The sequence below is a fragment of the Columba livia genome, chromosome 3 (assembly GCF_036013475.1).
Source record: "Columba livia isolate bColLiv1 breed racing homer chromosome 3, bColLiv1.pat.W.v2, whole genome shotgun sequence".
NCBI lineage: Eukaryota > Metazoa > Chordata > Aves > Columbiformes > Columbidae > Columba > Columba livia.
This window is the reverse complement of record NC_088604.1, coordinates 78,729,529-78,756,342: the sequence shown is the minus strand read 5'-3', so window position 1 is coordinate 78,756,342 and position 26,814 is coordinate 78,729,529. Positions and strand designations below refer to the sequence as shown.

Sequence of the window (26,814 nt, the reverse complement as noted above, 5' to 3'; positions counted from 1 at the left end):
CACTTCCTCGTTTGGCAACAGACTCCCGTGGAAAATCAGACAGAAGGGTTTTCTCTCTCAGAACAGGAGCTCTGCCTGTTTCACCATATGAATGTCCTGTACATTTTGTGGAGCTGATGAAATCGCGTGCAGATGGAACTCATCTTAACAAAGGCTTTTATTTGCAGGGCAGGTTTCTCCGCCATCTATCCTGGGCCACATTCCAGTTTGCATACCCATATGAACCAAATGCATCCACAGAGCCACATTTCCAAGCAGATACCAGACATGGAGATGCTCTGCCCCTGCTGCTGTGAGCAGCATCACTTCCTTGTGCAGCACTGTGGCCTCCCTGGAAATCTGAGACTTGGAGTCATGGCAATAAACACCTCTTTCCTCATATGGCATTCTTCACAAGGATTCAAGTACCTGATACCATTTCCAGGGCACTGATGGGTGCTGTGGAGAAAACATGGCAGAGCACCAAGATCCTAAGAAAGAGCATCCAGAGGTGCCTGATGTCTTCAGTGATTTGGGAAGCAGCCATAGGAATAGCTCTGGTGGCTACAGCTACAAAAGGGGGATGAAAATAGAGCAGCCAAACAGCAGTGCCTTTTCTTGAGTTTGGGGTGCCATTTTTCCTCTTGGAGCTATAGTGGTGCATTGCCAGGGGGAGAGCTCACCTCCAAGTCCACAGAGAGCCTTCCACCATCCTTTGTGTGCTGCAGCTCAGAGCTCAACCCTTCTCCAGCCCCACTCCATCTCCTAGCTTCTCACATTCACCTGTAGGCTGTGGCATCCTGACCCTAAATTGCACTGGCAAGAGGTTTTTGTAGGAGAAGGCTTGGGGGCTCATACCTCAGAGCTGCTGTCCTGGTCTTGCCACAGCCTCTGACTCCATGTGCACACCTTCCAGGGGCTGAGCGATCACCTAAACCAACAGGATGACCAAACCCCAGGTAATCTGTTTGTTCAACAACCTGATCTGGACAAGAAAAATGGAAGACTGATCAAAGTTGCAGAGCAAACTTTTGGATACGGTCCAGCAACATGCATCAATAAACTCTTCCCTCTGCTTTTCTTTTTCGCTGTACGTTCAGTGCTCTGTCAGTAGTGCCTTAGAAACACCTCACTGCCCACGCTCAAAATGAGAGCAGCAACAACAACAAAAGGAAATACATAGAGGGATGACTTAAGTGAGTTTGGAAATCGCTTCTCATATGAAACACTCCTTTAGTCACAGGCACAAAAAAGCATAAAATTCCCTGCCTCTGATGTAAACAGCAGAAAGAAAAAGTCATCTGGAAGGACAGGATGATTCATGCTGAGGACCTGATTCGAAATATTCATCAGTGTTGAAATTGCCTCTGCAAGATGACTACATGTGAAAACAGCACCAGCGAGATCCTGGCTTCTGCCATGAGAAGTATCATTAACAGGAAAGCAGTGTGGTGAGAATCCAGTGCCACAACCCTTGCTCATGTGAGTAATCGTAAGTCATCTGACCAGTCCCAGCTCAAACAGCAGCGTCACTCAGGTAAGGCTGCTTTACGTAAGGGCAGCAGCAGCAGACTGGAGCACGCTCAGGCTTTGCAGCCCCCTTCAACAGCAAAATGGAAGGGTTTTTTTCTCAGTCTTGCAAAAACCCCTTCCAAGAGGTTCCTTACAAAGATGCGGCCAGTGTCGAGCACTTGAAGAAGACTGAAAAATTTGGCCAGTCTTTTCTTTCATGTTAATCGCCCTGACCCAAGTGGTAACAAGGCACAAAAGGCCATGCTGACTTTATGCATTGTTAGGAGATACTTTACCCTGCATATTTGAATCTGTTTACTTAATCTTCCAGACCTTTATCCATGAATATTAAATTCCTTGATCACTATGCATTAGGAGTCATCTTTGTACCATCTGTTTGTATTTGTCATCTAACCCTTGTAAATAATAAAATGTACTTTGTTCTCAAGTTCATGGATCCTAGCGGGAGAGCAATTACCATGGAGGAAAAGTATTGTGTGAAACTATTGGCAGCGGCAGGACGCTGCTTCAATTCCCCATCTTGCCACTATACGGTAATTAAACGAAAGCCAGGACCTGCCCCAAAGAGCAATGCTTAGCTTCCATGGCTTCCTTGAAGGCCCAGAAGAGATGATGGACGGGTTTACATCCCTGGAAAAGAAGCAGGCAGCCCTGCCTACACTTCTAAAAGAAGGCAAGAGCAAAAAAGGGGAGCAGCCTTTCTGAATGCCAGCATGCCAGTGGGAGCTAGCTGACCTGCTCAGGCAAAAAGTATAATATAACCTGGCTTGGCTGGAACAGCCGTGGCTGTTTAATAGGGTGGGTAAACTCTCCATGAGGTACCAGCTGGGGAGAAACAACTGAGGAAAAAATGGGTAACTGAGCAGATACACAAAGTTGCTTTCACACCTGGGAGTACCATTAAATAAGTGAAATAGCCACCCATCAGCTGAGAGGTAAAGTTCAGGGAAGGCTAGGCAACTATCAAGGGAAACACTGATAAAGTGGAGTTGTTATGATATAAAATTAATCCTTAGAGGGAGCTCTGCTTGAAAATTGTATTAGATGATGCAACAAAGACAGCCCTGCCACATATTACTGAGGTCCAATTTCAACTTTATCAACACAGATAAATGCGAGCTTTCCTGAGGAGAGTGGTCCCGTGAGCAGGAAGAAGCACGCTGCATAGCTGCAGACCTCTGTGGACAGCAAAAGCCAGTCAGCAAGCACACCTCACACTCACGGTACCTTGCTGGAGCCGGTCAGAGACATACCTTGTAGCAGACTCACAATGATTTACATCGCCTGAGGATTTGCCTCTCTGTGCTCTTATAAATTAACCTATATGCCAGGTAACCATCAATGAGTGCTCAAATTGTTGCCATCTAGTTAAAACCTAGTTAAAGAAGGGATCATTTAGGAGGTTAAATGGAAGCATATTATTTTTATCCAGTGTGTTGGTAGCAACAAATTTAGGCAAGAAAACAGTTGCCAAATATTTGTTTAACTGGAAGTGTTATCTGGACTTGGACAAGATACCACTTGCCACTCTGCTCGGCCTTGCAAACATCCCACATGAGGAGGTTACCTATTAAGTGATAGACAATATATCTTGTTAATTGTTAGAGCATGATGACCTTAGACTTTGCCCAGGCATTTAATAACACCATCTGCTGTCTAGGTCTGCAATACTATTATTTTTACATGAGGATTACTCCTCTTGCTTCACAAAGAAGGCTGTAATAACAGTGCTAAAGGACAGCAGAGCACCATGGTATTTAAACCCGACTGTCCAAGTAAAACATACAGGCAGTGCAGCTCACCCAAAAAATCCCAGACGCTTTGTCTTGAATCTGGAAATCCTGATGTGCTGAAGGTGGAGCGGCTGTGATCCAGCCTTGCAGACCACACTCAGGAAAAACTCCTGTGCCTTGCTTCAGAAAGGGCTGGGAGCAAAATCCACCCTTGTGAGGGCTGCCAGCTCTTCGCTCTTTCTGTCACCATTGCTGTTTCCTTCCCTAAAATAAGAGCAATGTTCCAAAGGACACCGTTTAGGAAATCACTGTGCCTTCAGATCTTTTTCTCATTGATAACATGCTTTTAAATCACATACATTTAGCACCAAATAATCTCATTTATCTGGGTTTACGCCTGTATCTGTAAATGGTCCAATCCTGTTCTTGCTGACGGTGATGTGATTTTTGGCTTGGGCTTCCTAGAGGATTTAGGAGAGGGAAGAAAACAGTGGATTTTTCTGTGCAGCTGGTGTCTTATGCAGTGTTTCCACCACCCTGTGCAGCCCTGGCTTTCATGTAAAGCCATTCCCAGTGCGCCAGGAGCCTGAGCCTACTGGGTTCAGTGACAAAAGTACTAACAACTGAGATGAGTCAGTTTCTCACTCCAGAATGATGTAATTTTTGTGCAAACAGTCTTTTCTTCCCAATAAAGAGAAGTCGAAACCTGGTAGCTGGTGCGCTGCCAGATTATGAGGAAGCATTGGAGGTGTGAACACCAAAGAGCTCCAAAAAACAAGGCAAAGAGAAATAGTCCAGATTGCGCTTTAAATTAAAAAGTGTACATTTGCACTCTGGATTTTTAAAATGCTTTTATTTTGTTGTACTGTTTATTGGTGCTTGTCACTCTAGTATGAAGGATACAACAATCGTTAATCCCCCACTCTCTCCAGCTTAACTCCTGTAGCAGGCCTAAGAGGAGGACTGCTTTACTTGGCACTCTGTTGCAACAGAGAGGTCAAATATGAAACCAAACATATGAATGTAATTAGGAGGGTATGTAAAAAATGGAGGCTGGATGTCTTAACAATGTCCGAAGCAGGCATGTCTTGACATGCCGTTGGTTAAAGAGGATTTTAAATATCCCAGTCTGTCGGAGGGTGTATCCGGTTACATCTGAAAAAAGTTTCTTAGTCTTTTGCTCATATGATTTTTCTCATATTTCAGGTGTAGAAGTTTGATCCTGAAAGCCCAGCATGCAGAAACATTCACCTCTTTTTGAAGTACATGAAACAATGTATTTTTGTTACCAACACTAGTTTTGGAAAAAGATGTGAAAAAGTCCAGATTCCTCCCATACTTGCCCTGTACTCATTCTGAGGCAAAGACAGTTTTATGGATACTCATATATGCTATCTGGAGGTGCATGTAGCAAGTTGCATTTTTTTTTTTTTACCATTTGTAAACAAAGAAACCAGTATTTTCATATCATACACAGCTGAGTGGGGGTTCTTTCTGTTGTTTCACGAATGACAAGGGAATAGCTCAAATCTGTGCCAAAAGTATTTACAAAAACCTATCTCTGCCCTTCACCTACCATTTGCATTTTCTTTTAAACCTTTCCAAGTGAAGCAGTAGGCAAAACCCACGGCAACTAGAAGCATGTGCAAGGATGCAGAAAGCTTTAGAATACATTTCCACACCCTGCTGACCTATTCATCAAAAAGTCTGCCAAAACACGTAACTCGTGGTATAAAACAAAATTCAGGAGAAATAACCTCAGTTGCATTAACCTACTTCTTTCCAGGTTGCGTGCCACTGCAGCCTCTCCCGGCAGAAGAGAAGCTGAGCCCATTATGTGACTTTTCTGTCATCCCTAGGAGTTTTTGCTGCTTCTCAGTGGAGGGCGACACGGGCAGGCGCAACCCTCCTTTGGCGCTGGCAGTGGGTCAGATTGGGAGTCTGAGCTGAGCAGACACCGTGGTCCTCTGGAAGAGGCAGTGCTGACCTGTCAGCCTCCTGACCTCACATTAACCAGTGCTGCACATGATCACCTTGGGCCAAATGCCATCTTGGTGCAAATCCAGTGAGTTAGCAGAGCTGCCCCCAGTGGGAATGGTGCCCACTGTGTTCATCAGTTTCCTGAGGTCGTGCGTGGTGAGCGATATGAGGTTTAGATGTGCTCAGCTCCTTCTTTTCCCAGATCTCTCTCCATTTGAAAGACCACTCCGGTTCAGGAGCGTCGTGCAAACTCAGACTGAGGTTCCCACAATCCCAGAGAGCATTTATGGAGCCATAATGGCTCCATGGCTTCAAATGAAATGTAGTCCCCCAAAACTGAAGTAGACATGGGACTATCTTCCTCACCTCATACCTTCATTCCATATGCCAGTTTTCCAGATTTTAATACAAACCCCCATTTATATTCTGTGGGCACACATATAAATGTGCGCTCACACACACACACACACAGAGCATGTTTTGTACAAGTTAGATGTTAGGTCCAACAAGAACAACAAAGAAAAGACTATGTGGGTAGTTAAATACTTTCATAGCACTAGTAAGCCATAGGGGCATTCCTCTGCAGTGAAGAGGAGGAGCCCTGCACAGAGGTTTCCCCGCTTAATTGTTATTGGTGATGGAGGCAGGGTTCCCATCCCCCTCTGCAGGAGATGGAGCCCAGCTCTCAAGCTCCTCAGTCCCTGGTAGGAAATCAGACCCATTTCCAGAGCAGCCCCATGTTCTAGGAAGCGCTGATGGCCCATGTGTCCCTTCTTCCTCACCAGCATGCCTTTCAGAAGCTCGAGGAGGGGTGGTGGGCAATAGGATGGATACGGGTGCAGCATGAGGGGCTCTTGCAGCAGCTGCAAACTGATGCTGCTGCTGAGCTCCCTCCCTGGCTGCCCAACCCGACCTGCTCCCTTTTGCCCCAGAAGCACCCTCGGGGCAGCAGTTTGGGGACGCTGGGGCAGGTTTAGCTGCATTGTGGCTGTCGGCACTGACAGGTTTGCTCCAGCAGCCATGCATGGCACAGAGGGCAGCGCCAGGCAGAGACGAGCAACCAGAGTGTGAGAGAGCAGGACCACTTCTGGTGGCAGCACAAGTTCCATGTGTTTACCAAGGCAGAGATGCAGGTTTACTACACACTCTCCTCTGGTAGCTCACCCACGTCCAAGACCATCTGGACCAAAGACAGAATGAGAGGGTTCCCAGGAGACCAAGGCCAAGTTCGTCTCTTCAGTGTGGTGCTCTGGGATGATGATTTGGCCTGGTATTATGTAAGATTTAACAAAAGCCGTATAACAAAACTATTTGAAGTAAGAATGTTAATTGAAGGTTGAGTCAGGCTGCACAAAGATGCTTTTGAGAGGCTCGTACCCTTTTTCATTTGGTCTGTATTTTTTCCACTTAATTACAATGTGTGTGGAACAGTAGTTAGCAATAATAGTAACTGGCAGAGGGGAAATGGATAATGAAGGTGATTGTCCTCTTGCCTCTGGATCAGTAATTCAAACCCATCCCAGATGTGCGACATCCAGAAGTTATTCACCTCTGGAGGCTGCACAGGGGTATATGGGAAGTGAAGCACAGGACATTCATCCTGATACCATGACTAGAGAGACAACTGGAGGGGCCCTGGTCGCCACTAGCTAACTAGTCCTTGCTGAAATCTATGCTGGTGTGGTTTTCCCTTGTTGTTGCTCTCCCCAGGGGTTAAAGAAGGTGTGGACATGTGCACTCATAGCCCAGCAAGCTGCCATGGGGTGCCACAAGGTCTGACACAAAACCACAGTGGTGTCTTCTGTGCCATTGGCATTGCCTCTGAAGGACTCTCCAAGCAGACCAGCAAGCAAAGAGGCAACTGCTTGGTGCTCCTGATCATGATGGACTGCACACCGAACCAGGGTGATGAGACATGAATCAGCATCAAGTGGCGGCTGTGCAAGAAGCGTCTGCAGCCGCCACAGCAAGCTCACCAGCACAGCCATTCCTTGGCCATGACGCAAGGACCTGAGCAGGTCCCATTACAAAGATGACTGGTCCTCAGTACCTCATTCACTTCCATCTGGGAGACAAAGTGACAGACAAGTCCCAGCCTTTGGCAAGTTCCTTTAATGACTGAAACCCAGAGAAAGAGACTGACTTAATTGAGAGTTTCAGCACAGGTCTACTGGTTATTAATGTTGCTGGTGTTCTTTTTATCAAATATGTACTCAGCTCTACTTCCTAGCAAGCACCTCTTTCTGGAGCTCAGTATGAGGACAGATGTAGGTGCCTGGAAAAGGGATGTGTGTGGTTTCTTTGCCTGAAAGCACAAGTGGACAGGATGAGGTAATGCAATACAGCTCTGCTGTTTACATTTACAAATGCATCACTGATGCCTGAACTTGTTAAGTATTGCTCCTCAGCATTGCTACACAGTAGTATACTACACATATGACAGAATTTACAACTTCTTGTTGTAAAATACCCTCTTTTATTTCTTTTAACTTAGTGTATTACACAGCAGTGAGCAAAAAGTTAAGGCTAGAGGCTGAAGCACAGAGAAGAAGAACATTTGCCCCTCCTCTGACTGCTCAGAGTGCTCCCTGAGGGAGACCTTGCAGAGGAAGGGCACTGTCTGGGCACGAAAAAGAGAGAAAGGGAGAGGAATAAGAGGCAGTGGTGTGGGAGAGGGGGCAGAAACAAGTTTCTTTTGTATTTTACGTTTTCTCAGATTTGGGAACACTTCTGTTAACTCTTGTTGTTACAAAATTGAAATACTACAACTGCAACGACTAGCAGAAGTGTGGGCACCCCAGTGTGCCTGGAACAAACCGTGGCTGCAGCCTAACACAGCCTTCGCATGCCAATGCCCAAAATTTCTCCTGAGGGAAGAGAGGTCTGTTCAAGAGACTCTCCTGTAGCAACCACACGATGCTTCATATGTTGTGGTGCTTTCTCTACAGAGCAGCCCCCGTGAGGCTGGGGGATAAAGGGACATGGGCTGGAAGGCCACCAGTGTGGTGCGTCTTGCTACCCTGCAAGGTGACTGCACTTGGTAACTATAAACCCCTGGCAATTCCTAGGCAATCAAAGAGGAAATCCATCCCCCCTTTCTCCTCTCCCTTCAAGTCTCCTTGAACTAGCTGATCTGCACAGACGCCAAACTCATCAGCCCCTCAGAGCCCCCAGCCCCTCCGGGCACCCAAGCCCTGCAGGGAGCACGAGGCAACCACCAAGCGAGCAGAAAAGCGGGATTGCAAAACCCACAGCACTGGCAGGAAACCTTGAGGTCAGCAGCAGCAAAGGCCACCTTCAGCTGGGCTGCTTCCCCCACAGCGTGGTCCTGTCCTGCCCAAATCGTGGGGCTGGCAGCTGCCAAGGCAGGGATGCCTTTAGGGATGGTGGCTCTTCTGGAGGGCCCAGGAGGTGAGTTGCCAGCTGGAGCTGTCAGCGAGCACCAGTTTACTGCTTTGGGGGGACGTTTCAGTAATGCAGGAACTCCCACGCTGGAAACATCTTTTACAGCTCTGGCAAGCGCTTCAAGAAGGTCTGGACCTCACTTTTGACTTTTATTTTGTGTGAGGATCTCGCCGCCAACTCCCCCAGACAGGGAAAAAGCGCTACCCAGCCCAAACTCCCCACCCCAACTGAGAAACCCCTTGGCGCATCCTCCCCGGGACTCCGCTTCTTACTTTGCTCATGCACAGCAGCTCTTCAGCTCATGCCGAAAGGGACGATCTGCCCCTTCTCTGCAGCTGCTCAGTGCTTTGCACACTGCATCGGCGTGGGCTTGGGGGATGGAGCAGACAAGGAACATGACTATCTGGGAGCTTAAATAGAAAGAGTTTTAAAGTCTTCTGTAATTTTTTCAACAGAAGATCTGTTTCTGCTCTTATTTTGTAACATTTCCTCTGAAGTCCTCGCCCCTGTCCGATTTTTTGAGGGTACTTGGAAGCCTGTCGACTCCAGCACAGAAGGCAGGGAGTAGAGCTGGCGCGGTGTCACACAGGGGTCACGGCTTCCCAGGCTTCCTGTTTATTTTGGGAAGGGGTCACCCGGCCAGCTGGCCGCTCTGCCTGCGCCCTGGGAAGCCCCTGGCCACCGCATTCCTGGCCCCCTCGCCCGTGGCCGCAGACAATTGCCGACTGTGGCTCGCAATGCAGCGCGTCAAGGCAGAGTGTAAATGGGATAACCCGACATGCCTATTTACCCAGCCTGGGGATAAGGGGAGGAAGCTTTTCCACATCAATTGCCCTTTCTTCTGGCATCTGGAAGTATCTCTCTGAAGCTTTTATTCCTCTTTAGAGGGTAGTAACCTCTGAATTTCTCAAGTATTTCCATGATTTTTTCCTCACTTTTTTTCTGCTGCTACTTGAAAAGAGGGTGTAAAGTCAACTGCTCAGTTAAAAACAGAATTGTTTCCTTTTTTTATAGAAAGCGTGCAATTTCTGTTCCAAACCACCTCGGGCAGAGCCCACCAGTGAAGCAGATGCTGTAGCATCTAGGCAATTGCTTGCTATGCGACTCCCCGGCAAGCAGGCATAAATATGTGCCAAACTTTCTAGAGCAAAAGTCATAGCAGAATAGCAGCATATGTAGCACCTCCGTATTTCAGCAGATAGCCGTGAACTAGTGGCACACCTGTGTCCTCCTGGTGCTTCCTTTTCTAGGCAGGCTCTGCTTAGGTGGTGCCTCACAGCTTTTCAGAAGCTAACACCAAACAGCGGCGTTAGCAAAAGGCCCCCATGCATGCCAAAAGACAGACACCGAGTAGCTGCTGGAGTCCCTCTCAATCCTCTGGCACGTCCTGCCTCACAGGGAGCTGGTGCAGTGATCTCCCTCTGGCCTTCGTGGAGTATTTTTCTGCCAGTGCCTCTGTCATCCGCGGGCTGCAGGGCAGGGCAGCCATCAGCGCACAGCTGACGAGCAGCTCTCAGGGAAGCATGCTCTCCTCCTGCGAGCACCTAAGCGCACATGGCTTCACATTCATAGTGATGCTCCTGTTAATAAAGTTATAAGTGGCTGTAAACATCTGCAGGATCAGTGGCTTACCATGAGCCTGTCCAAAGCCTATTTATGTCAACAGGCTGCTTCTGCTGATACTCTCGTTTGTATCAGTATCTGTTTGTTTTTTTTTTTTTTCCCCTGATGGCACTAAATAAAACACTGTTGGATGGAGATTCTTCTTTTTCACTAAGATTTTCCTCTTTTCGGTGTACCATGAGGCTGGCTTTGGGACCAGCATCAATGTGAAAGCAGAACATTGCCTGAACTACTGTTTGAATTGTACATCTTGAAATCCATACATAAAAGGCTGGTGGTGATGATTCATTTTCAATATGATGGATCATTTTAGATGAAAAAAAAAAGTCTTTGTGTTTCTAAAATGGCTACCAGTAGTTCACTTTTGCAGGCAAACATGAGCAGCTGTCTACAAGCAAGATCCAACAGTTGCTTTAGGGGCTTTTGAACTGTTTGGCAAAAATCACATAATCCTCACCTAGGCAAGAAGCCCACTGAAACGCAGGTTTATTCAGCTTTCCAGAAAATCCTGTGGAGCAACCTGCCATCTCCAGTAGGAATGAAAACAGCAGAGATGCCATAAAATCGGGAGCTGCATCAGAGTGGAGACAAAGCCCCTGTAATGACCGAACTCCTGGCTGTGTGCTGGCAAGGGCTGTAATCTGCTGTCAGGTTTCTACAGGTTGAGCTGGCAGGTCTTGCTTTCAGCCATGATGGCACTGCTTGGGTGAGCTACTTGACCCCAAATCATGTGCATCTGATCAAATCCAAAATCTCAAGAACTATTCCCAGCCTCTCCCCTCTCAGTTCTCAGAGAGGAGCTCCCATAAATCATTATGGATCAAAGAAAGAGAGGTGGTAGCACTGTTCAATGTAATCACGTTTCCCACCTTGGCTCTGGCCATTTTGCTACTGCCCTGTAGGACCTCTGTCCCAACAGAAGGATAGCAATAAGGTCCATGAAGGAAGCAGTGCACATCTGCAGCAGGGGAAGGATGTGGGGCAGCCCTAGATCGGGAGGGAAAGGGGAACACCGAGGGCACAGGGGAGTAACTTGGTAGCACTGGTTTGGACTCAGAAGAAAAAGCGGGCCCCACGGAGGATGCATGCATGGATGAAGTGCAGGCTGGGGGTCACAGCTCTTTGGCAAGGGACCATGTGCAATCACTGCCACCAGCGCAGAAGAAAGGCAGGAAGGAAAATGGGACCCTGCGGGGAGGGAAGAGCAAAGAAACACAGCAAGACCTCAGTGTGGCCCAGTGAAAAATGCCAAAAAACATGGGGTGGCAAGGGGCTTGCCATGGCACTGATGTGGGGGGGCTAGAGTTCATCTTGAAGATCTGCCCCCCTCTGACCTCTTCTCTCCCTTTCCTCAACCATAGCATTGGGCACAATCAGGACAAGACGAAGGCCTCCCACAGCGTGCTGGACCTCCATCCACGCCACCATGACGCTCCTCAGCTGTAAGGTGTCCTCCAGCACTTGCTGCTCCTATCTTTAGGACTGGCATGTCACAGCAAGGGGTGTTTTTCAGAGATCAGGCACAAAAAGATGGTTTCTGTTTAAAAAAAAAAAAAGGAACAAGAAACAAATACATTATCTATTCGATTCCTGTGCACTAACTACTGTAACAGTCAGCAGCTTTGAGAAGTTGGGTTTTTTTGTGTGTGATTTGATACATAAACCACATTTCCTATGTAGCACTGCCACTATGTTTTTATCAGCTTTTTGACACTGAGCTCGGTAACATGTTGCTTTTGCCTTTTCCACCAGAGTGAATTCAAAGGCAGCAAATGCGGCAAAACCAGAATACTGCTCATCTCGACTTTTCCAAGCAGCTAGTTTTCATTAGAAATAAAGGAAAATAAATAAAGATCACATTTTCTGTCCTGCAGTTAAAAGCCTGCCACAGCTGAAAGCTTTGCTTTCTTCTTTGCCTGAAGCCTCACTCAGCTAGCACTCCAGCTCTGCTCATGATCTGAAATGTGCAAACACAGTGTTTCTTGGCTTCCCACCAGTATATATAAATATATGTAATTTTTTCCTTCGGAGAACCTGGAGGCTAAAGCAAGAGGGCAAAGGAGTACGTGACTAAAACATCCAAACTTCCTCTTTCATAAGCCATCACATGATGAAGTGCAATTACAATTCCTGCCTTGTCCCTGCCAATTGCAGGCGCATTGCCTCACCCGAGAAACCCGGCTTCTTCTCCCAGTATGTGTGTGACTGTGTGTGCGCAGGCAGCAATCGCTGCAGCCGGCTTGGCGAGGCTCCAGCTTCGGGCTGGAGAAAGAGGGCAGTGGGTGGAAGACGAAAACAAAGATCTGTTTACTTAGCATGCATGGATAAAGCGTCTTTCGAGCCGGGGAGGGGAGGAGGAAAGAGAAACGGCTTTAAAGGACTTTGATGCAATGTGAAAGGAAGGCTGCTCGGGAAAAACGAGCCCATGTTAACCCTTGCCTCTCCGGGGGCACGTCTGGGCCGCACCGCGGCCGGTGCTATCCCTTCCCCCTTCCTCCTGCCCCCCTGCCCCAGATGGCTGCTTCAGAGCGGGTACGAGCCGTGAGGAGCTAGGGGATAGCTCCAGCAGACCCGAACTCTCGCAGCAGCAGCCGTTGCCACCGCCCCGACGCGCCGGGCTGGGTCGGGGGCCAGAGCAGGTTTTTGTTTTCCTAGTTAACAGCTCGGCGCCTCCAGGACGCCCAGCCGGGCGTGCAGTTTGCAAAGTCACCCAACCTGGCACGGGAACCAGCGCTAGGAGCCAGCACCAGGAGGAGAAGGAAGGCAGGGCAGGGCGAGGCAAGGGCCCCCCCGTGCCCCAGGACGCACCGGCGGCCGCACCACTCAGCCCCCTCCCCGGCTGGAGGCAGCGCAGGGGACCGGCTGCTGCTGCCCCGCTGTCCCCTAAGCCCGCAGCGGGCCGAGGAGTAGCAGAGGGAGGCGGCGCTACACGTGGGACCGGGGCGGCAGCAGCGCCCCCGGCCTCGCAGCTCCCCGGCCCCGCCGTCGGGCAGCTGGCAGCCGCGGGGAGGCACCTCCCGCCGGCGGCTGCGGACGTCAGAGCTTCCCCGGCCCCGGTCGGCCCCCGCCTCCCGCTGCTCTTCTCTTCCCCCCCTCCCTCCCCTGTAACCTACATAACGCCGTGGGAAGGGCGGCCCGAGCACGGGCGGTGTGGGGAGCAGTCTCTGCCGTGTTTACTCTGCCTGTGGACACGCGTGCAGTCAGCTGTACGTGCCGGGAAGCGCCCGGTGAGGGTTTCCTTCACCTCCCGTGGCAAACGGGAAGAGCAAACACCCTTTTTCCTCCCTCGCCACCGCCACACCGTGTTTTGGTGTGGATGCAGGCGGCGGATGAGGGATTCGGAGCGTGGAAGCTGGACGGGGAAACATGTCTGCAGGTTTTCGTTTTTTGGGGAGGAGACGGCGTTTGCTTAGTGTGTATAAATTTTGCTAATCTGCATTAAAGAACCGCTGGTTTGTGGTTGAAAATGACAGGAAATCTAGAACGTCCTATTTCCTGTGCACAATGACAACAGTTGAAAAAAAAGTAATCGTTGTATTTATAATGGTGCCTCCTGGCCCGGTGGGTAGAACAAAGCCGCGCAGCGGCGCGGGAGGGCGCCTGCCCGGAGGTGGCACTGACCAGCCCCGCGGGGATAAGCCCGCAGCCGGGGGGCGCGCCCGGGGCGCCGCGCTGTGCCGTGCCCAAAGGTCACTAGCCAAGGGGGACGAGAGGACAATGAGTCCCGCACTGCGGGAAGTCCCCCCGCGCGTCTCTGCGCGCACGAGTGGCAGGTTTCGGCAAAGCCCCTCGGCGGCGCAGGAAACAGTAATAAAAACAATAATAATAAAAATAATAAGAGAAAAGGAGGGAGCTGCAGCGCACCCCCGCCCCTCTCCTTGTCCGAGGGCGAGACCGGCAGAGGCGCGGCGGCTCCCCAACAGCAGGAGGAATCTCCGGTGCCGGTGGCGGGGGCACGGGCAGGGGCCGGGATCACGACGGCGGGGCGGGGGCGCCCAGCGCGCAGGCGCGGCCGCCACTGTCGAAGAATCGAGGCGGCGGCGCGCAGAGGTGGCGGTGGCGGCTGGAGCCCGGCACGGCGCCGCCGCCAGCCCCGGCCCCGGCCCCCGCGGCAGTCTCCGCCCCGCCGCGCCGGCCCCCGCCGCCCCGCGCCGCCCCGTAGTAGCCAGCGAGCGGGGGAGCCGAGCGGGCGGCAGCGGCCGCAGCCCTGCGCCAGCCGCGCCGCGGAGATGCGCGTCCCCGCCGCCCTGTGAGCGCCGCCGGCGGAGACGGCGAGGAGAGCGGCGTCCCCCACAGCGGCTCTGCCTGCCGGGGCGCCCGCCGCGCCCCGCTCCAGCGCACGGAAGAGGAAGGCGAGGGGGAGGGGGCCCAGCGGACGGTCCCGCTGCGGCCGCGGCGCCCGAGCCTCCCCGTCGGGACTCCGGTGGCGAGGGGCGGAGGAGGCGGCGGCCGGAGCCGGAGCGGGGGACGCTCGCCGCTGCCCCGGGGCCGGGACATGTCGTCGGCGGCGGTGGCGGCTGCTTCCCGCAGGCAGTCGTGCTACCTGTGCGACCTGCCCCGCATGCCCTGGGCCATGATCTGGGACTTCACCGAGCCCGTCTGCCGGGGCTGCGTCAACTACGAGGGCGCCGACCGCGTGGAGTTCGTCATCGACACGGCGCGGCAGCTGAAGCGGGCGCACGGCTGCTTCCCCGAGGGCCGGGCCCCGCCGCCGCCGCACGCCAAGCAGCCGCCGCTCTCCGCCAAGGAACTCCTGGCGCAGCAGCAGCAGCTCGGCCACCCCGCGGAGGCGGCGGCGCGGCCCCCGCCGCAGCCGCTGGAGCGCTACTCGCTGGCGGCCGAGCGGCCGCCGCCCCGCCTGGGCGCCGAGTACGGCGGCGGCCGGCAGGTCAACGGCATCCTGGTGCCCAATGGCTTCCCCAAGCCCGAGGAGCCTCCCGAGCTGAACCGGCAGAGCCCGAACCCACGGCGGACGCACGCCGTGCCCCCCACCCTGGTGCCGCTGGTGAACGGCGCCGGGCTCCCCGCCGCCATCGGCGGCCTGGGCAGCCGCGCCGCCGCCGCCGCCTCGCTCGCCGCCATCTCCGCCGCGCCCGCACCGATGGCGGTGCCTGTACCCCAGCAGCCGGCGGCGGCGGCGCAGGCGGCGGGGCAGGCGGCGGGGCAGCCCAGCGAGCTGGGGCACAAGCGCCCCGGCTCCGTCTCATCCTCCTCCTCGGGCGGCGGCGCGGCGGGGGAGCACGACAGCGGCGCCAAGGAGAAGCGGGGCTCGGCCGAGAGCCTGCCGGCGGCGGCGGCGGCGGAGCTGGCCGCAGAGGGCAAGGGCCGGGCGGGCAGCGAGCAGGAGTGGCTGGCCAAGCCCAAGACGGTGCGGGACACGTTGCTGGCCCTGCACCAGCACGGCAGCCACGCCGTGCCGCCCTTCGACAGCAAGTTCAAGAAGGAGCCGGGCATGGCGGGTGGCAGATTGCTGGGATACGAGACCAACGGCGCCGTGGCCAAGCCAGGTGAGACAGCGGGGGCCGGGGGAGGGCGGGCAGGGCAGGGGGGAGCCACTACTGGTATACGGAGAGGAGGATCCCGAGCAGCTTCGGGCGCCCGGGGCTCGGGGGTGGCCGCGGCCACCCGTTTCTGCGGTTGCACGGCGGTGCCCCCGTGCTCGTTGGAGCGTTGTGGCTGCGCTGCCTTCTCACCCTCCTCCTCTCTGACTCTGCAGGGGCCCGGGCCGCCCGGAAGAGGAAGCCTTCTCCCGAGCCGGAGGGCGAGGCGGGACCCCCGAAGATCAACGGGGAGGCGCAGCCCTGGCTGCCCACCTCGTCGGAAGGGATGAAGCTGCCGCTGACGGCCACCCCCTTCATGTCGCCCCCGCCGCCCACCGCCTCGCCCCACTCCAACCGGACCACGCCGCCCGAGGCGGCCCAGAACGGCCAGTCCCCCATGGCCGCCCTCATTTTGGTGGCGGACAATGCCGGGGGCAACCACGCCTCCAAAGACGCCAACCAGGTCCACTCCACCACGCGGAGGAACAGCAGCAGCCCCCCGTCGCCCTCCGCCATGAACCAAAGAAGGCTGGGCCCCGGCAGGGAGGTGCCGGGCCAGGGGGCCAACGCGGCGGGCGGGCTGGAGCCCGTCCACCCCGCCAGCCTGCCGGACTCGTCCCTGGCCGCCAGCGTCCCGTTGTGTTGTACCCTCTGCCACGAGCGCCTGGAAGACACCCACTTCGTGCAGTGCCCCTCCGTCCCCTCCCACAAGTTCTGCTTCCCCTGCTCCCGGCAGAGCATCAAGCAGCAGGGAGCCAGCGGGGAGGTGTATTGTCCCAGCGGGGAGAAGTGTCCCCTGGTCGGCTCCAACGTCCCTTGGGCCTTCATGCAGGGGGAGATCGCCACCATCCTGGCCGGAGATGTGAAAGTGAAAAAGGAGAGGGACTCGTGACTTGCCCGCTCTCACCGCCCGACGTCACCTTGAACTCCGACTGCTCGAATTCTGTATATATCTATAAATATATATATATAAATATATATATATCTCCAAGACAAGGGAAATGTAGACTTCATAAACATGGCTGTATAATTTTGATTTTTTTGAATACATTGTGTTTCTATATTTTTTGAAGACAAAAGGTATGTACTTATTATAAAGGCATTTCTTCTAATTCTTCTCTTTTTTTTTTTTTTAGTTTTTGTTTTTGTTTTGTTTTGTTTTCTTCTTTTTTCCTTCTGTTATAGCAACTATTTGTTGTGCTTCCTTGGTGACAGTTACTGTTCAATGTAGGCTGTGACTTGCGCTGCTTTTTTTAGAGAGCACTTGGCAAACCAGAAATGCTTCTAGCTGTATTTGTATGCACTTGTTTCTCTTTTTTTCTTTTCCTTTTTTTTTTTTTTTTTTTTTTAGATGCCAAATACACTTTATGACATTGTAAAGATTGCCTTACTGTCTGTGATTCCTTATTCCTGGCCCCTGTCCTGTAGAGCTGGTCGCATGTAGGCTTGGTCTGAGGTGGTTGGGGAGAAGAGTGGCTAGCCAAGGTGGGGATGCCCTTTGCCATCCCGCCGGCCAGGCGAGCTTAGGGAGCAGGAGGGATTTCTCCCAGAAACGCGTGGCTTGGGTTGCGATGGCAGATCCGCCACATCCAGTCCCGAATTCCTCTGTGTTTCTCAAAGGAAGTTGCCTCCCAAGTAGGATGTGGAGAGGTGTCCGAGAGGCGCTGTTGAGTTAGGGATTTCTGGGTTTGTTTGTTTTTGGTTTGGTGGTTGTTCTTTTTTTTTTTTTTTTTACTGTTGAGGCAAAGTTGACCGCAGTTCACGTGATCAGTTGTAAGATTACAAAACTGCATTTATTCACCAATTACGTACCACAACGTGGAATTTTGATAACGAACTTAATTATACGATTGGCAAAGGCGCCAACGTAGCACTGCCATCTCTGAAGCTCTTCAGCGTCACTTGTGGGGCTTTTGTGTCTTTGGACAAAGCTGGGGAGGTGGAGGAGATACTTTTTTTTTTTTTTTAAATTTTACTTTAATTTTCAGATAGTCCAGGTGGACTTCGAGTTTGCTTATCAGTCACCGCTAGTGCTGTTGCTATTGTTACTATCGCTGACCCAATATTTCCAAGTAGTGGCAGGTATGGTGTGGTACAGTGACAGTGGTGACTGAGGCTCTGCCAGATTGCCCGCGGGCATATCAGTGACAGCCCAAATGTGGGTGGAGGAAACCTGTAATTTCCCTATTACATGTGCTTGAAACAAACCCACTGCTATTCTTTGAAAATGAAAATATAAACTGGTTGAAATGAAAGCAATTAGGGCTGCACATAATGGCCCTGGCCCTGCCTTTTAAGCTACTTTGGAGAACTCTTTTGTAAAGCCACTTCTTTTGATCACGCTTCTGCATCACCAAGCAGACTTCTAAAATCAATAAATCATTGGTTACTAGAAATAGTTCGAGTCTTATAGTGATGTTTTTGTGCTGTTTATAGTTCGTTGGCAACGCTGCAGCTGTACGAGCCCTTCTGTTGAGGTGTTTATAACTCGGTTATAAGCGGTTGTTTCTGAGCAAAAGGTCATCCCTTGCCGGGGATGGGCTAATAAACACTTTCAATATCGGAAGAGGAGGAGGAAAAATCTGTTCAGCCAACTATAATTTGAAGAATTTTGGGTGCTTTTTAGTCAACTGTTCTTATTGTGATAATGTTCAGACTGCAATTTAATGCAGAGTAGGTCTTTTTTGGAAGACTGCTTTTTCTCTTTTTTTTATTTTAAGAAAAGAAATGGTCGTTATTAGTATTTGAAGATCAGAACTGCACATGCACAGTAATTTTTTATGAAGTGTTTAATGAGCACACCCACTACATTGTGTTCCATATTACAGGTCAATGTAATATTAGATAAGACTTGCATGATAAACAAATTCATTGAGTCAATATTACGCTTTAAATCTTATACCTATAGTCAAGATTGGTGTCTTATGTAAACACATTTAGCCAATTTGAAGAAAACGCACATTATATATATATACTTATATATATACCTATATATATAAAAAAAACAACTGTAAAGGATTCTTTGAACCACTATGATCTGTGTAAATGTGTATTTAGGCACTTTATTAAAAAAAATGGATTTTGAGCTGATAGATGGTAACAAGTTCTTCAAAGTTGCTTGGCATAATACCTCATATGGGATGAAGCTCATGTTTTTGATTAAAGTGGTATCCCTACTCTTTTATAAAGGAAGGAAAACTGAAACCCCAAAGCCTCCCTAAAAAGGTGCCCCCTTTTGTGTTATCAGGTGGCCCAGCTCTGAGCCTGCCGAGGGCGAGACCTGCTCCTGACAGACCCTTGTTTTGGGGCCGAGGGACGCTGATGTGCCGGGGTGAGAGGCCTATAAGGAAGCACACCTTCCTCTTCCTCCCCACCGGCTGCCCGGCTCCGCAGCTCCGTGACTCCTGGAGAGGATGGAAACTCGCCGGCCGGGGATGCCACGCGGTGGCCCGGGAGCAACGTAGCTGGAAAAGAAATGGCTCATGGTGGCTACGCTCCTTGGCTGACATTCAGACCCTAGCCAAGTCTAATCTGCACCGTAAAACTTCAGAACTGCAAAAGGAAACCAGAAAAAAAAAAAAAAAAAAGGAAAAAATTCAAAATCCGAGGGTGTTCATACATAGCTAGTTTTTCTCACATTCAGTGTTGCTTTTTTCCTTTGGTTGCTTTACTGTGTTACAATAACGCTCAAGTGGATTCTCCCTTTATACCAGCTTACTGCTTCCTGGGCTACCAGCTTTTTGTTTTGTTTTGTTTTGTTTTGTTTTTTGTTTTTGGTTTTTTTTTGTTGTTTTTTTTGTTTTTTTTTTTAATTGAAGTGCTTTAGCTGCAATAGTGCTACTGTAATTTTCCTTTTTAAACTTTTTAAAAGGTGATACTGTAATTTGTGTAGTATTAAAATTGTTTTAATGAAGAATGCGTGATTATTATTTTTTTTCAAACCCAATCCCACCTTTTTTTTTTCCCCCCCCCGATATTCTTTTGTCTTGGCAGATCACCTGCATGGTGCTTTCGTTGATAGCTGCTGAACTAACTTGTTGCTATTTTTACCTTTTGTTTTTTCTTTAATTCTGGCACTAAGCATAAGGAAACTAAGAGCTTTAAATACTCCTTGCACTTTTTTGTATATTAAAAAAGAAAACTTGAAAAAGCCGTAGTTGCCCAAGTGGAATTTTTCTTTTTTTTTTTTTTTTTAATTTTTTTAGTACTGTTTCTGACGCTTATTTATAAACAGCAGTGCAGGGTGCACGGAGCTGGCGGGTGCTGCCCTGTGCCCGGGTCCCAGGGGTGGGAAAGGCATCGCACAAGGGAGGCTGTGACCGCCTTTGCCGTGGCCTCAGAAAACCTGGTATGTTTGGGAGCTCTCTTTTTAGATGTGCTGTAAACCAGGCCATGGCAACCGCGTGTTTTTATGAACTAGCACTTAGGCAAAGGGTATAAATACTTTTGAGAGTGCTCTCTAGTGGCTTGTTATGTCAACAGAGCCCCTGGATCCTTTCCTTCTGCGCCCGGGCCAAGCCCTGCTCGTCTTTCTGTCCTGCTGGCAAGGCAGCCGCTCTTGGTGGGATGGGATGGGAAGGGACAGGATGGGATGGGATGAGACACTGCTCCAGGGACACCCAGCCACCCTTTCGCTCTCCCAGGGTGAGGGCTCCCCTTCCGTGTGGCACCTGCCCTGCCACTTGCACCCGCTCCCCGTGTCTAATTTGCCCCCAAAGTGGGGTGGGACACCCTCTGTGGTGTGCAGGGTGTTATGGCACGGCTGTGGTCCCCACGCAAACGCAGCCTCTCCTCAGGCAAGAGGAGAAAAACATGGGACCGCATGGAAATTAATGGCAGCAGGAGTAGCTGCGCTTGTCGTAAATCAAGACGTTGGTAGCCATGGCTCCTACAGCTTCAGCACATGCTTCACAACAACAGGGTTACAGGTGGGAGGCATCCAATAATTAGGCTTGGAAAGGCTCAGACCCCAGCATTTCATGTTTCTCCTTCTCAAGCACTTGTGCCTAGGTAGCTCGGTTGCATTTTGGAAAATAATTTTAAAAACACCTTTCCCCAGGTGGAGTCTTGTTTTGTTCATGTGCCACAGTGCAGCCCAGTATAAAATACACCTTCAAGTCTGTGCTCCCAGAGATAATGAGGCAAATAAGAAAAAAAAAAAGAAAAAAAAAAGAAAAAAAAAGCACACTCTTTCCCTTGTTGAAACAGAAGGTGAGCCTGGGCAACGTATGTATTCACCTTCTGCAGCAGATGTGTTGCAGCCGGCAGCTCTCACCAAACAGGGCCATGGGAGGGCTCCCATGAAGGCCCATGGAAGCCTGCAGGACTCCTGAGTCACCTCCTTCCCTTGCCCTGTGTTCCCAGGAGCAGGGATGCCTTTCCCAAGGTCGGGCAATTCTCCCAGCTGATGAATGGAGTGCTTGCTTATCCACTTCATCACCAGGGCTGCCACACTGGAGGTAACTCTTTCGCTGCCTTGGGGCGGCCTCCTGAGCAAGCCGCGGGCTTTGACCGCTAAGTGCAGGGCTCAAACTGGAATCCCTGAGCTCCCTGAAAGGCTGAAGCCTCCCTTCAGGGAAAGGAGGAACACTGATGTCTCCCACAGAAATCTAACTGCATTTTAGTGTCCATATGGCTGTCTTGCTTGGTTGGCATAGGTGCGCTGAAGATGGGGTGATAACTCTGCAGTTATTTTTATACACAGGTCACCCAGTTTTGCTTCCCTTTCTGCCACTCGATCCAGTTTTGTGAAGAGTGGTATAGCAGAGCACATGCTAAAACCCAAAACGTTGCATCACGTGAAAACCTCCTATAAAAGAAAATCACAGAGAAGACAGGAAGACTTCGTGAAAGCTTCCTGCTGCAGTAGATGTTACTTCCATCACCTTTGACTCAGCAAACACTGCAAGAAGCATCCTTGCCTATTAGCTCCCACCTCCAGCAGTGCTGGGCCAGGGGTGAGAACCCACCCTGTCCTGCACAGTGCCTGGTCGTGCCCCCATCTCGGGGTCCCCTTCTCTGACCCCCCTCTCACCTGCCACCACTTGCCCTGGTGCTCCCCAGCCCTGGGGTGCCCCTGTCCCATGCCAGGGGACCTTGCCCAGGGGCACACCAGCAGAGTGCTCTCCTCTGCAGAGAGCTGTGGCTTCCCTGGGAAACCCTGGGGAGCCTCTGATTTTCAGGGAGACCTCAGCCACTGCCTCTGGGAAGGAGTGCATTCACTGTTTCCTGCAAAAATGCCAGGTATGCATTTTCTTTTACCCTTTTCCAATACAAAACACTTGTTTCTCCCTCTCTCCCCCACCCCGCCTCAGAGATGCCTCTTGCCTTTTTTTTTTTTAATTTATTTTTCTTTTTTTTTTGGCAGCCATTTAAAAACAAACAGAAGATGAGTTAAAAGAGATGAAAGAGGTTATTGGTTCACCAGGTCATTCCTTGCATTGGGAAACGACTCCAGTTCCTGGAGCAGCTGGCTGGTGCCTGGGAAGTGAGCAGAGGGTGGGCTGTGGAACCGAGCCTCACCAACCACCCACTTAGCCAGGGGCACAAGAAAGCAAGCTGGATTCTCCCCTTCTCCCTCCTGTGATTTTTTTGTTTTGTTTTTGTTTTTCTTCTTCTTTTTTTTTTTTTTTGCATCTTTATGAGCTGAAGGAGGCCAATTCCTTTTTTTTTTTTTTTCAAATTAAGTCCTTTGATATTTTTTTTCCACCAGAAACCCAGGTTTTCCCCAACCCTTTTTTTATAGGAGTCTAATGTTCTCCATCTGTCCAGTAGTAAAAGGTCTTACAGATATCAGGCAACAACTGCATAGCAGAAAAAGGCACTTAATTTTGTCCAGACTATTTACAAATATATATATAAATATATTTATTTATTTTTGTCTTACCTAATTCAGCTGCTGCTAAGCAATAGGAACATACAATACAATTTTCTCTTTTAAGATGCATCATCCCTCAGCTGACAGGAAGCTCAGAAACGAGGCCACTGTATAAAAGACTTCAATGGGAGCAGGGGAAGGTGATGCTGAACATCACCCTTCTTTCACTTCTCAAAAATCAGGAAACAAATCAGCTCATGCACACTGACTCATACTTTTACAGATCCTACTTTATGCATCGCAATGAAGACAAACCAGCACAAGCACCACTTTTTCCAGGTCACTTTCAGACCTGTTTGTACCGTAATAATTTAAAAAACAAAAACAAAAACCAGCGCTAACTTCCCTGTGATTTTGTGGTGGTGATTGAATAGAGCTTAATCCATTTTCCTGATGAGGATACAGTTAGGGCAACTCACCCTTCAGAAATTACAGAAGGAGGGTGTTTCTCATTACTTTGCAGAAAACTGTGCTGTCTGTATTAACTCTGGGCAACGAAGCGCTTCCTGCAGTAGAGGTACTGGGTATGGCTTCCCTGCACCTGGGAAGAAGGGGGTTGGATGTGCCCTGCTGGGACTTCAATGTGTCATTCCAGGAACTCTAATTAGTTCAAAATTTCTGCTTAGACATCTAAGCCGCACCTTCTGGCCTTCCAAGAGGTAAAAAACCATGACAAACAGCATGCAGCAAGGATTTTTAGCTGTGCTTTTTAATGGCAACTTTGGTAATGATTTTCATATTGCCAGATCCCTTCTGTTTGTGTTAACCCTCTGCCTTTCTTTGGAGAGACAAACTGTGCCCGTTACTGGACGGACTGCTTTATACCCCCATTAACATTTTTATAGCCCAGACAGTTGTTTCACCTGACCAGTCCTGCTTCTTTGGGTTACTGTGGCCCAGACCTCTTTGTCTGACCCTGTTAAGATGAACTTGCAAATGTGGAGGTCTGACTTCTGCTCCTCTTCCGCATAATTCAGTTATTTCCCAAAATCTGCCTCTTAATGGCAAGGCTTTCCAGGTAGCAAGACTTTCTGGGAACGGCAGTGAGTGCTGGGAGGTTATTCATTTGGCCTCTGGCCACCCCTCAGGGAGAACTTGCAGCAAGGGCTCCACAGGGTTTGTGTGGTCCCGGCGCTGGTGGAAGGTGTGGATCATCAGCCCAGCCCAGCCACGCTGCCTCCTAGTCATCTTTCGATCAGGAACATTTTGAACTGCAGCGGCAGCAGCATGTGTTTCTTCATCCTGTGTCACAAAAGTTTCCTGACATTTAGTGTTTTGGGGTGGATCCCTTCCTTTTCTATGAAGAGTGCCAATTTCAGTGCTGCTTTTGATGGATAACAGTCCATGAAGCACTGGAGTGATACCAATAAATCTGGTTTGCGCAGACGAGCTTCCGGGCTCCCTTTTTAGCTGCTTGCTGGCTGCAGAGAGACTGAGTTACCTGCCCTACCAGCCTTCCCCTGTCCTTCCCCCTGTACCCCTGCTGCCAGCAGCAGCACTTTCCTTGGCAGAGCACCTTCAGGGGCACCTGCAGGGGAAAGGGCTGTCCGAGAGGGTTGTGTTTCGGCCATGTTCACCCTTTGTACTGGATGCAACCTCAGGGCTCATTTAAGCCCTTCCTGATCAGCTGCAAAGAATCATAGAACACCAGGTTGGAAGGGATCACGAGGATTGTCTGGTCCAGCCTTCAAGAGGTGGCATGCCACTGCTTGTTTCATCCTGGTGATGATCATGGGGGTCAGGTAGTAGGTCATGGGCTACGTTTGACATATCAAGCCTTATGCATGTGGCTACTTCTGTTGGTAGAGGGCTTTCTCTTCCTTTACTGAGCCTAATTTTACCACAGGCTTTTAGCTCTTGCATGAGAACTTCACACAAGCCCCTCTGAAAGATGAAGCCATGTTTAATCCATGGAAAGAGGTACCAGTGCCTCTTTTGGATGAGAAAGGCAAAAGGGAAAGGGGTTATCTCCTAGTGAGGTTGTTGCCAGTAGAGCCAGGCTGAGCCTCTCGGTGAAATGTGTGCTTTCCAGCTTGCCTTGAGTTCCTCTCCTGAGCAAAACTCTGACGTAGGTCAGTGAAAACAGCACTGCAAGATCTATTTCTATTTCATTTTATCCCTTTTCAAGAAGGGAACAGTAATGAAGCATTCTTTCTGTTTACTGCTTACAGCCACAATCCCATATTGCTTCTGTGAAGCACTTTATACCTCACCAGAGTTAAGAAAACAGTCTGATTTCAAAGCAGAGATTAAAGACTGTAATGAGACTGGCTACTTTTTTTAAAACATGGGCTAAATTAGGTGCCATCCATCCCTGCTTCTGCCTGTTGACTGTGGGAGCTGGAAACTAGGTGGTCTAACTTGCTCACCACTTCTGTGACCTAAGGCCCAGGCTAGAACCAGAGGCAAGTTGATGATGGCAGTCTGAATTTAATCCCTCTTGTTCAGATGAGCACACTCCTTCAGGTAACACTCCTCCCATCACTTTTCAGTAACCAGACTTTGGGTCTTGCCGTGGTACCCGCAATGCATCAATTAGGTTCCACATTGCCACTGTGCAAAGTCAGGCAGGAGTGCTTTAGGCTGAGTGCAGTGCAAATAGAAAGCAATACATGTGAAACAGAGTTAGTGTCATCTGTGTTTCATTTGCTTTTAAAATGGCCTTAAGGAAGGCAAAATAAGGTGAATTTACTCTCCAGGTGAAAAGTAGAGCTCATCTTTCAGGGACTGAATTGCTTACTCTTAGATGCCTTAAAAAACAAAACAGAAAAAGCAACCTTTTTCTTTTGCAATCCGTTCTTCTAATCCTAAACTGGATCCCAAGCTGCCAAAAGTTCTGTCATAGACTTCACCACCTCCACAGGAGCATTCCTGTGGGTAAAGTTACACCAGTAGTGCAGGAAGAATCAGGCCCTAAATGTAAATGATGAGTTACAACACACAGTTTTGCTCTAATTATTTATAAGAAATCATTTCATTATAAATAGGTTTTTCAGTTAAATGTATTGCTAGAATTACCTTATTACATATTCATAATTAATTAAATCATAGCAGATTTCTATGTTATTATCATTTCCATATACTATAAATAATTCAGAAGAAATATTGGTTCTTTCAGGATACATTGTATGTGTAGATAAGGTGAAGGAACAATCTAGGCCTGAGTAGAGCAAAGCTGCTCCTCTGAACTTGCTCACAGATTATCTTTAGAAAAGCTGAGAAGGAAAGGGGCAGGGGGTGGCCAACGAGTGGAATAAAATGCTTGTTCCTCTTGTCAGCATTGCAGTTCTTCTGGCTCCACATGGGGCATCTCCTGGCCCATGTACTCCTTTTCATGTTACTCCTTTTCAGAGTAACCAGGAGGAAGTGCAGAGCTTTAGGGGTGAAATACTGGAAGCTGTTGCTGATCCACCAATCTGCCTTTTCTCCACAACATTTGCTTGGGCCTTGAAGTAAAGGCAAGGGTGTTTTGTTGTTGTTGTCACTGCAAGCTTGATTGGCCTTTTGAAAAATGAACAAGAAGTGTTGGAAAATTCACATCTAAACTAACTTTAGAAACATATCTATAAGGGATCATATTTATTTGTTTCAAGTGAATTTACTTGGGAAACAAAATCCTTATTAATGAATAACAACAGCAAACCATCATGTTCCCAAGCAGAATGTCACATATATTTTAAGACTTGGGTCATTGGTACTGGCATCTCAACGGTTTATAAAAAACAGGAAGGACTGGAAGAGTTTCTTGAAGCCATTTATTACTGTTGCTGTCTCCTTAGCAGTGTCCTAATGGGAAAGAGCCTTGTGAGCTCTGGGATGCAAATGGTGCGGGCATGGTAGGGGGAGTGCCTAGACTCTGGAGATGGGGTGTGCTCCACCACCCCTGCGCCCACTGGGGAGCTGGCAGAGGCAGGAAAAGGGGTGAACATAACTAGGTCAGGGGCATGAAGGATGCGATAAAGTCAGGTACTGCTTCAAAATTGAGGAAATTAAAAGAATAAGCCCGAGAACGGAGCTGAAGCAGTCAGATTCATTTGAATCACTTGATTTACTCCACAAGTGATTTTCTGGCTGCTGACACGTCTGTGCTGCACATGGGCATTTGCACCTCAGGAAATGTTGGCGTATCATGACTTTGAGGAAA

At 49.8% G+C, this 26,814-nt stretch overlaps 1 protein-coding gene and 2 long non-coding RNA genes across 5 annotated transcripts in view; 2 read left to right on the top strand and 1 right to left on the bottom strand.

The window, feature by feature from the left end:
- Positions 1–1,939, top strand: part of LOC110363461 (uncharacterized) — a 31,756-nt gene extending 29,817 nt beyond the window's left edge. For both annotated transcript variants that reach the window (XR_002421565.2, XR_010471881.1), the window contains one exon: positions 168–1,939. This is a non-coding gene — a long non-coding RNA (uncharacterized LOC110363461). The remainder of the gene's footprint in view (positions 1–167) is intronic.
- Positions 1,940–7,678: 5,739 nt separating this feature from the next.
- Positions 7,679–13,296, bottom strand: LOC110363452 (uncharacterized). Its single transcript, XR_010471882.1, has 2 exons — positions 12,422–13,296; positions 7,679–11,790 (listed from the first exon to the last, which is right to left on the bottom strand). It is a non-coding gene; the product is annotated as an uncharacterized LOC110363452 (long non-coding RNA).
- Positions 13,297–14,566: 1,270 nt separating this feature from the next.
- IRF2BP2 (interferon regulatory factor 2 binding protein 2) lies at positions 14,567–19,709 on the top strand. Of its 2 annotated transcripts, XR_010471879.1 has the most exons (3): positions 14,567–15,760; positions 15,970–16,873; positions 19,041–19,709. XR_010471879.1 is itself a non-coding variant. In XM_065059721.1 (2 exons), the coding sequence occupies exons 1-2, from the start codon at positions 14,749–14,751 to the stop codon at positions 16,683–16,685; spliced, it is 1,728 nt and encodes a 575-aa protein (XP_064915793.1). In that variant the 5' UTR covers positions 14,567–14,748; the 3' UTR covers positions 16,686–19,709. The 2 variants fall into 2 exon arrangements, 1 of the variants encoding a protein (XP_064915793.1); XM_065059721.1 differs by having other exon boundaries at positions 15,970–19,709.
- The last annotated feature ends 7,105 nt before the right edge of the window (positions 19,710–26,814 follow it).

Excerpts from the sequence above, each read along its gene's own strand:
- IRF2BP2 (XM_065059721.1), top strand. The coding sequence starts at position 14,749 with ATGTCGTCGGCGGCGGTGGCGGCTGCTTCCCGCAGGCAGTCGTGCTAC. Across the intron at positions 15,761-15,969 it reads CGGCGCCGTGGCCAAGCCAG|GGGCCCGGGCCGCCCGGAAG; the intron begins GTGAGACAGCGG and ends CTGACTCTGCAG.